The sequence below is a fragment of the Wolffia australiana genome, chromosome 12, assembly GCF_029677425.1.
Source record: "Wolffia australiana isolate 7733 chromosome 12, ASM2967742v1".
Lineage (NCBI taxonomy): Eukaryota > Viridiplantae > Streptophyta > Magnoliopsida > Alismatales > Araceae > Wolffia > Wolffia australiana.
Genome location: NC_135846.1, coordinates 7,167,176 through 7,177,978, shown reverse-complemented (window position 1 = coordinate 7,177,978; position 10,803 = coordinate 7,167,176). Strand labels below are relative to the sequence as shown.

General features: G+C 41.3%; 1 protein-coding gene across 1 annotated transcript; it reads left to right on the top strand.

The window, feature by feature from the left end:
- The first annotated feature begins 8,699 nt into the window (after positions 1-8,699).
- LOC144710649 (putative calcium-binding protein CML7) lies at positions 8,700-9,429 on the top strand. The gene has a single exon (XM_078584468.1). The coding sequence runs from the start codon at positions 8,775-8,777 to the stop codon at positions 9,216-9,218; it is 444 nt and encodes a 147-aa protein (XP_078440594.1). The 5' UTR covers positions 8,700-8,774; the 3' UTR covers positions 9,219-9,429.
- Positions 9,430-10,803: the final 1,374 nt, after the last annotated feature.

Genomic DNA, 10,803 nt, shown 5'->3' with positions numbered 1-10,803 from the left:
ATTCCCTCTTCTTACTTTGATATACAGTTTTTCTCTGGTTGAAGAACTAGACTACTTGGTTCCATTATCAGGATACCATGATTTGATTAGACTCTAGCAGATCTTTGGCCAAAAACTAATCAATCTTTTAAATTAAAGATTTGTCTTTTCTCTTCACACTCTCATAATTGGACACTATTTGGAGGTCTCTCTATAATTAGGAGCTCTTCGACTCTTGCCATTGAGTTTTCTTCATAAGCACTTATAAATGCTCCATTTGATGAACTCAAATTTAGGATGATAGTTTTTCATTCATATTTAAGTTAATAAATACTAATATATAAACATTTACTCATAAAATAATTTGATTTGTTAGTGATGAGCGAGGGTTGTTTCCTCAACGATTGTACATTAGATCTAAATACTCTTTAAATCATGATTCAAGAGGGATGAGAGGAGATAAATAGGGGATTGTGATGTGATGAATATGATGTGGTGAGAGGGGGTTAGATATTATTTTATAAGGATGATATGCATAAGAATATAAGGAATAAGTAGGATGATGCAGGTAGATCAAATGGAAATGAGAGAGTCAAATAGCTGAAGACTTGAAGTGATGATGAATGTAGAACATGAATAAGAAGAAATGATGATTAAATGGGTGATTGGGTGTGAGTGAATGTGGATGGATGATGGTAAAAGAGAATGATTGAAGAATAAAGATAATGATCTACCCAATGGATGTGATTGACATGGAGAGGATGCCTATGGACTAGAGGATTTAGGGTTTTTATATGAGACAAAGATGACGACATCAAAATCAGGATCAATATCAGATATGTCTGGGGTAGGGTGAGATGATAGAAGGATCTGAAGGAGAGAAAGCAATATAAGGCAGTGATGCCGGACGTCGTCAAGACGTCGTCCGGTCGTCACCGAGGGTATGGACTCGGTGTCGAAGATAAATCTCAATCGGACTATGGTGGGAGCGCCATCCGATTATGCTAGTGGACAGGTTAGATATAAGATGGAATGCATGATAGTCTAGATGTAGTACGTGCAAGGGGCTGACTCGCGGAGAATGCCGATTCCCGGGGCTCAACGGAGCCACCTAGGGAGGGGAAGACCGAGCCTCTGGACTCTCGTCTGAGGGATAGAGAACGGTCACGCAGCCGAACGGGGGATCCCCGCAAGGTGTGCTCACACGGGACGGGCAAACCCGACTCGTACTGAACAGCTAAGACTCTCATAGATTTCTTTCGATGTTTTCTCAACCTGTCCCTCTCACCTATGTCTATCCCGAGCGCGGTGGAAGCAAAAGAAAGTGCACTGAAAAAGATAAAAGACAAGGGCAGGTTGGAGTACCTCTCGTCGCGTCCGGAAACAGCTATGTCGATGACCCTCGTTGTTGGGGGACAATAGTACACAGTGCTCGACCAATCATTGGCAGGTACTAGCGGTCGTAGGGCACCGTGTGCATCAACGGCCCAACGGCGTCCACGGGAGGTGATCACCGGCGGCGATGACACGGGGTGGCAGGGTGCGCGCGCAGGCAGGGCGCGCGCTAAGCGCGGTGGGCCGCGGGAGATGCGCCTTGACAACGGCCCCGCGCGCACGAAGGCAGCGGTGGCAGCGCGTTCCCGCGAGGGCGGCATGGTCGGATCGGCGGCCAGGCATGCGTATGATGCGGCATGATGGGGAAACGCGCGGGTGCCACAGGCAGGTTCGGTGGCCCAGCGCGCGTGCGGCGCGGCATGACCGAAGGGCGCACGGCGGCGCGGTGACTCGAGCGAAGGCGGCGGGGTGCCGGGCGGCGAGAGGGGATGCTGGCTGCGAACGCGGACCCTGGCGGTCGACGCCGCGGCGTAGGCTCAGGAGCAGGTCCGGATGGCGCATGCGAGTGGCGACGGCGTCACGAGATTCGGCGCGCGAATGGCGCGTGACGCGGGTCAGGCGGCTCGGGCAACGGAGGGCTTACACGGCGCAGCGGACGGTGGCTCAGCGCGGCGGCGATATGCTGGAGGCGTGGGCGGTAGTGGTAGTGGCAGGGTGCTTCTCCTCTCCCTTCTTCCTCCTCCCTTCTCGTCCTTCCTCTCCTTCCTCTTCTTCCTCCTTCCTTGATCGTGTGACTCTTCAACTTCTGACGTTATTTCTTCTCAACAAAAAATCAAGAGTGTCTTTTGAGGGCGCCCACCCATTCCCTTTATAGGAGAGAGGTGGATGGGCCCCCTTGAGACCACAAAAGAGAATGAAAGGATGTGTTTTGGGCCCAATAAAAGGGAGGGAGGGGAAAGTATCCTCATACGGGAATTTCCCCTCGCTACGACGGGGTTATGAAGAAGGGAAGTACGAGAGAAAAACACGAAATGTAGAAAACGCAAAAATGGATAAAAGCGGTAATCAAGACTGGAGATGGCGCGACATTACCCGGGGTATCTAAATCCGTGTCTGCGCGTCGTCACCTTGGCTTGCCGTGCGGGCTGGACACAAGTCGGCGGCGATGTCGATGATGATGCCGACTCCTTAGACGCTGATCCTGGGGTCGTAGGCTGTGTCGCGCCATCAGGCAGTAGTTTAACCTTATATCCCTATGTTCTGCCAAGATCAAGGTGTTTTCATGATGCATATCAACCTCTCCACTTCTTTTTTGATCTTCCCCAAGCGCTCAAGACACCAAGAACACTCTTGATGGACCATCAAAACTTCACTTTCTTTCAATGTTCACCTCTAGGAGAAAGTGAGTTCAAAATACAGAGCTTTATTTATAGATCCAACCATTTGGATGGAAAGAGGAGGGAAAAACGAAGATCCACTCAAATTTTCAGCTGGAAACTCCTTCTGGCTGGTCAGAGATTGCAATTTGAATTTGGATCAGTCTCAGTGCTCTGATTTTCTAGATGGTTAGTGATCAAAATTTGTGTTACCAACTTCTTCCAGGAAGTTGACATGTCTCCAAATATCATGCGTCTCCAATCCTCATCTAAGACTCTCCTAGATAAGCCTTGTGACCTTGCGGTTTGAAAATGAAATTTCTGTACAATTAATGCTTTACACAGTTTTCCTATTTTTCTCCTTAATATTTCAAAAACCTTTCCAATAAATAGCTTATTCAGTTTTGGGAATGATTATTGAAATGGTTTCGAAAGCCGAGTTCAGTAAATTAATTTATGTAAAGAATTCAGTCTATTTAGATTTTGAATTGAATCCGTCTTAATAAGTCTATTTGTCTAAATATATATTTTTCAACCTTAATATTGTAAACGACAACAAATAACTACAAAAAATTTTATTGCAGAAAATTTCACACACATAGAGAGAACTCTATGTAACATTATCTATTATTTGTTGATAAATACTAACTAGGCAATTTTTTAGAAATCTGAATTAATCTTGTAGTAAAGTTTTAGAAATAGAGATAAAAAATTTAATGCAATGAAGATTGAAGATAAAGTTCTGAATTATTGTTGTTTGTAATTTTACAAAGCGAGAGGTAAAATTTTTAATGTTGTGATGATTGTAGATAATGGTATGAATTATTATTTTTTGATATTTTTATAGGAAGAGATGTCAAAATTTAAATACATCAAAGATAGTAGATAAACATCATAATTAACATTGTCGGTAATTTTGTAGATAGATATTAAGTATCAAAACTATAGAAAGTTCTAAGGAAATTTCAGATTCAAGGATGTAGTGATCTATAGAGAAATCTCAGATTCAATAGTGTAGCGAGTTTCACATGATTTTAATGTATGATTTCAATTTTAGTTCTGTGAGATGTCATAGTGAATCCTCAAATGTAGGATAGCATAAAGTTTTTTAAAAGTATGTTATATTGTAAAAGTATGTCATAAAAAGTTTGAGTCCAATAAATTTAATTTTTATAGTGTAGATCGTGATTCCAGAAAGAAATGTTTCTTGATGTCTTATCTTTGATTTTAATGTCTTTGGTCTGTACTTAAATCAATATTTAATGATCAGATGCAGTGTTCTTCAATTATAAAGCGAACAAGAGAATACCAATGAGTGAGAGAGAAAAAGCACCAATGAACCAGATGGATAACACATGAGAATAGTTAACAATGCCCCAATTAAGAGAGCCCTCCCATCAAGAACAACTGCCCCAATCTGTGACAATAGCTTCCTAATTAATGCATGCATCAATAAGGGTTGTGATCAAAGCATAATAGGTCCTCAGTCAACTAGTTGACTGATTGTAAGTGAAGATAAAATATCAGCCTTAGTTATATTAAAAGGCTATTTAGTTTTACCATATGATGAAAAATTCAAATCATGTATTTATGACTTTTATTTTCTATGACGAGAAGATAAACATATTTTCTAATATTGTTTAAATATTTTTCTGAATTTGACTCCATTTGATTTTTTAATAACTTATGTACATTCCTAATTAATAACTTTGAGCATTTAAGGCTCAATTTACTGATAATTTAGTGAAAACTAATTACATGGAGATATTACACTCAAATGTTGATATGTTGATATCTTGATTAAAATGATGTGGTAATTATGCCCAAAAAATTTCATATTATTTACCTCCAAAATTCACAAGTCCTTGACCTTGTGATAAGTTTACAATCATTAGAATAAGTTTTATATTGATTTTGAGATTTATTCAACACACAAATATTTTCTAACATATATAAAAAACCAAAGAACTTAGAATAAAATCATTTGATTGAGGTTGGAAAGAGTTACATGGGTTTGAAGTTGGACATAGAGGAATCGGGCGGTGAACTAAGAACGTGGAAAGATTTATATCTTGAAATTTTTATGATTTTATTTTAAAAAATTTGTGTAAGATTAAAGTTTTGAAAAATAATGTTAAAAAACTGTTACAGGTGAAATCATGACATTTGGTGTAGGAATGAAAAAATATATTTGAGTTTTAAGCACCAAAGGTCATACACAATCAAGGAATTTCATCCAAATAAAAACATGAAGAATAAGAGGACTTGAAGAAACAAAGCCCACAAACAGGAAGGTATTACTGTATGGAAGTCATAGTTACATTTATGAATTTTCATCTCTGAATTAATAAATTTATGCTCTATGAATATTCTTGAAGAAATACATGAAATTAATCCTTGTCTTGAATTATATTTAAGGAGTTGTAATACTAAGTGTTGTTGAGAGAAATTTATTGTTTAGAAGTATATTGTTCTTGCTATATCTTTGTGTTCAGTCAGGTTAAGTCTTTGGGGGTCATAAGAAAAGGTTTTGGGGGCCAATTTGAAGTAGATCAAGTGACGTTGTTCAGCGAAAGCCTTTGGGGCTTGAGGACGACAAAGCTTCATCAAATTTTTGTTTTTTTGCTATCCATTTTTCAGCCCTATTTCCAAGTGATTTGCTTGAGGGGCATTCACACAAACACAGTTAGGGAACATCATCACCTCGGGATGGATACCTCCGAACAACATTAAGGATTAGCCAAAGGTGTCTAGAAATAATAACTATGTCTCCCATTTCCTCTTCCTCATTTCTTAGGTTAATGAAAAATAAAAAAATAGTATAGATAGAGAACCTAATTCACCCCCTCTCTTGTGTTATTCCTTAGCCCCTTAATCTAAAAATATCCAACCAAATCATTGGTATGGACATTCCCCTTCTACCACAACACTTTACCTGAAGGAGAACTGGACAACTTTCTCAAGATAGTTCCTAAGCTGTTGCATCTTTAACCTATGATTCTTGTCCAAGTAAACCTGCGTATAATGATCCCATCTAATAGGAGACCACTCCCTTTCATCTTGGTCATATTTTAACATAGTGAAACATGTCTCCTGATCATAAAAACACTTCTGAAAAATATTCAAGAGGTCAATATTCCTATATCACTTCATGAGGAAATTTCTAAACATCATTGGCTCCTGGACATGGATGAAGAAATGGTGTGTTACATGCTTTGGACATCATCTTGCTTGTTAAAGGGAAGCCATCTTTTGTATATTTGTGGTTGAATGTTTTTAAATATTGTCCATATGGATAACTTGGATGGTATAAGATTTTATTAGATTTGTGATTTGTCAACTTGGATGGTATCAGAGATTTATGATTGATTATATGGAAACTTTGGTACCCATTATAAAAATAAGAACAATTAGACTGAGAGAGAGGAGAGAGAGAGAGAGGAAGAGAGGGAGGGAGAAAGAATAGGAGAGGGAGAGAGGGAGGGAGAGAGAAAGGGAGAGGGAGAGAGGGAGGGAGAAAGAAAGGGAGATGGAGAGAAGCAGGGAGATAGAAAGGGAGCTGGAGAGATGGAGGGAGAGAGAGAGGGAGGAGAAAAGGAGAGAGAGGCAGAGAGAGAGAGGGAGAGGGAAAGAGGGATGATGGAAATATATGTGGCCGGCAAGCCAATCACACATTCCATATCAGATTACATATTCATTAATAGAAGATATTCATTATGGTGCATGTGTGATGCTTATAATGAAGTCCATGATCATACTTCATGAATTATAATGAGACCATAATACAGAGATCACTAGTCTTTAAGCATGTGTTCTAAATATTCCTATTCGAAGGATACTCGAGAGGGACATCGAAGTATTTGGATAGAATAATACTATCTCGCCTCACTCATATGATGAGTATGGCTGATCCTGTTGCCATTAGTGTAGAGACACTTAGGATAAATAGTGGGTGCTCTTTAGTGGAAATAGTTCACTGAATTGATCTGTAAAAATACCTGAATTTTATTAATACCGAATAATCAATCAGGTTGTGTAAGTGGTCCTTAGACATGAGACACCAAAGACGTCTCGTGAACGGACAGTTTTACTTTCACTATGACCAATGTATCCCTAATCATGGGATTCTAAATAGTCTTAGTTCGGATACATCGAGAAGCTCATGAAGACGATTGAGTGGTCAATATTTGATCATCCACCCTTGGGATCAAAGGTGAAAACTCACGGAAGAAGATGCGATGAAGTCCTCGGCTAAGGTAGTGAAATATCGAAAAAGATTTCTCTAATGATTTTCGAACGCATTAGTATTAATTCAAATGACTGATTAGGGTTTGACACTTGACCATACCCCGAGTCGTCCTAGGAGCGTCAAGTGGATGAGGGACCATAATATACACAATAAACGATGACAAACATATTCCATGAGTGAGTCGATACACACTCCTTTATATCTTCTAGAGCACAAGGTGTAGCTTGGCAACCACGGGTTGGAGAATCAACCTATCAATTGGGTTAAATCGATCCGACTTTAATTAATCTGTATGATAATATAGTTAATTAATTTAGAAGACTAATAAATATTATCCAGTCGTTGGAGCCGCTAACTAGACTGATACATGGGCCTAGAGGGTCACACACAAATGGTATCCACTCTCAATGCGATCAGGATGACATAATGACGACGACGGAGATTGAACGGGGCTCGTCAACAAGAAGGAGAAAATCCGATGTGTCTAGGACCGTGTTGATATTTCTAGAGGTTGCACACTTGAGCAGCTTGACTTGTCTCACTCAGAGACACAAGAATTCACGGATGCGATCTTTCCGAGGTACATTCAATGGTTTTATCGATGTCGTACGATTTTGCTTAAGTCTTCAGCAGCGAATCTTTTTGAAATCTTCCTCTAAATCTAGTACTCTAGAACCCAACAAGGGAGAGAAGGGAGAGAGGGAGAGAGGGAGGGATGGAGAGAGAGCAAAGAGAGAGAGAGAGAAGGAGAGAGGCGAGAGAGAGAGAGAAAGATAGAGTGGGAGAGTGAGAGGAGGGAGAGGGAGGGGAAGAGAGAAAGGGAGGAGGGGAGAGAAAAGAGAGAGAAAGAGGAAGAGAGGGAGAGAGAGAAGTAGAGGAAGAGAGAGACACACAGTGAGAAAAAGAGAGATAGAGGAAGAGAGAGAGGTAACGGAGAGAAAGAGGGAGGGAGGGAGAGAGATACATAGAGAGAGGGAGAGAGAGGGAGGGAGGGACAGAGAGACATAGAGGGAGAGGGAGAGAAAGAGGTAAGAGGGAGAGAGAGGGATGGAGGGAGAGGGATACATAGCAATACATAGAGATACATAGAGAGAGAGAGAGAGAGAGAGAGAGAGAGAGAGAGAGAGAGAGAGAGAAAGGGGAAAAGGAGGGGGGGAGGGAGAGAGAGAGAGAGAGAGAGGGAGAGAGAGAGAGAGAGAGAGAGAGAGAGAGGAGGAAGAGAGATACAGAGGGGGAGATAGAGATAGCAAGGAAAGAGGGAGAGAGAGAGACAGAGAGAGGGGAAAGAGAGACAGAGAGAGGGAGGGAGAGAGAGAGATAGAGAGAGGGGGGAGAGAGAGACATCGAGAAGGAAAGAGGGAGAGAGAGAGAGAGAAAGAGTGAAGGAGAGAGAGAGAGAGGCAGAGAGAGAAAAGGAGAGAGAAAGGCAGAGAGGAAGAGAGAGAGGCAAAGAGAGAGGATGGAGAGAGGAGAGAGAGAGAGGGAGAGAAGAGAGAGGGGGAGAGAGAGGATGGAGACTGAGAGAGAGGGGGAGAGGGAGAGGAGAGAGATAGGGGGAGGGGGGAGAGGGGGGGAGAGAGAGGGTAGAGAGATAGATATATATACAGAGAGAGAGAGAGAGGGAGAGAGAGGGGAGAGAGAGCAATAATTTGTCAATTTGTGAATAACGTAAGTACTCAATAAACCACTCAATTCTTCTTCATTTTCAAGGGGTGGGGGGGGGCAGAGAGAGAGAGTCATTAAATACCGGAGGGGGGGGGCGGCAAATCCAAGTCCCCGACACTCAAATTTCAAATTCCTCGCCCAAGGGGAGAAGAAGGATCTGGAAGCAAGGAATGGGGAAGGAGGCGGAGGACGATCAGATCGCGTCGATGAAGGAGGCCTTCTCCCTGTTCGACGCCGACGGCGACGGCCGGATCGCCGCCTCCGAGCTCGGAATCTTGATGCGATCGCTCGGCGGAAACCCTACCATGGCGCAGATCAAGGAGATCGTCGCGGAGGAGAAGCTCTCCGAGCCGTTCGATTTCCCTCGCTTCCTGCAGTTGATGCGCAAGCATTTGAAGCCCGAGTCCTTCGAGCGGCAGCTCCTCGACGCCTTCCGCGTCCTCGACAAGGACGGATCGGGCTACGTGGCGGTCGCCGATCTCCGCCACGTGCTCACCAGCATCGGCGAGAAGCTCGAGCCGGCCGAGTTCGATGACTGGATCCGCGAGGTGGATGTCGGATCCGACGGCAATATCCGCTACGAAGAGTTCATCCGCCGGATCATCGCCAAATGATCTGCTCCGTTTCGGTACGCTCGATCCGCTTTAGTTTGCTCCTTCTTCGCCGCATTCCGGCATTTTTGCGCGGTTTTCTCTTCGAAATCTCCGTTAGATTCGAGATTCCGAGAGTGTGTCGGGGCTTGCGGTGAAAAATTCATGTAGATTATAGATTCGTTTGTTAAGAAAATGAACCATGCCGCAATATACTTATCGATCTTTTCTTTCATGGAACGAGATCCGCCGATGATAAGCTTGGATGGACGATCGATTATTTCGAAATCTAGCTTCGAAACATTTTAGATTTGCCATTAACCTCCGGCTACATTCATTGGTTGATCTGTTGCTTTTTGAAAATTAACAAAATATTGAAAATAGCTATAAGATAAATCTCCCGCTAGATGCCATGATTCATCTGTTGCTTTTGAAAGTAACAAAAAATTGAAAATAACTATAAGAAAATACCTATTTTTGCGAGTAAATCAAACGATATGTTTCTTAGCGTGCGTTATCGATGTCCATTAAAATTTAAAGTGGTCTTGATCTATGGCGGAAAACAATATCAAAATTTGTTGTGGTATTATTTAAAAAGCTTCTCTATGTTAATTTACTTTTTGAGTGATAAAGAAGGGTTGTTGGATGGAATACGAATGACGAATTCGGACGGACTGAACGGGACCGAACTAACATCCGTTCAGTCATCCGTCCAGGATAATGTCTTTCAGGGTAGGTCGTGCATCTGAACGTAAAGTGGCGTCGCGCAATTTTATTTATAGATATACCCTTCCGCTTCTCTCTCCTCCATATTTCCCTAAGAAAAACCATAGGAAAAACGAAATTAATTGGATAATACCCTTGAAATATTTTATACAATTCATTTTTCTTCGATTAAATTCGGAAAAAATGAATAAAATTCAAGAAAAATAAAAAAAAGTTATTTATCCCCACATTATTTATAATTAATTTGTGTTTTCAAAACTGCCACTTTGATTTAAAAAGAGTTATTCCAAGCTTTAATAAATTCCATAAAATTCATAGATGAACAAAAAAGTTATAATGAAATCTGAATTTACTTGGAACAATGATTTACATGTAACTAAAGTCCATAAAATAATTAAAAATGCGCTAATTACTTAAATTAAACACTGAATTTAGGGAGTTATCAGCTTTACACTCACTAAATTGAGACGACCCTTGAAATAATGAATTAAACACTGAATTTGTGATAATTTGTTAACTCTATTTGAAAGTAGAAAACAATTTTCGTGGGTGTAAAGCTAAGGGTAATTGAGAGAAAGAGAGTAAGAGAGAGTAGGGAGTAATGGAGAGAATGAGAGAGGGTAAGAGAGTCATTGGGAGAGTAAGAGAGTGAGAAATAGGGGTAAGAAATAGTGGGAGTATTTGAGAGAAAGAGAGTGTGAGAGAGTGGGTGTGATTGAGAGAAAGAGAGTATGAGAGAATAGGGAGTAATTGAGACTCTTAATTTTAGAGAAAGAGAATGAGAGAGAGAGAGAGGAGTAAGAGAGTCATTGAGAGAGTAAGAGAGTGAGAAGCAGGGGTTAGAGATAGTGGGAAAAATTGAGAGACACAAAGTGAGAGAGAG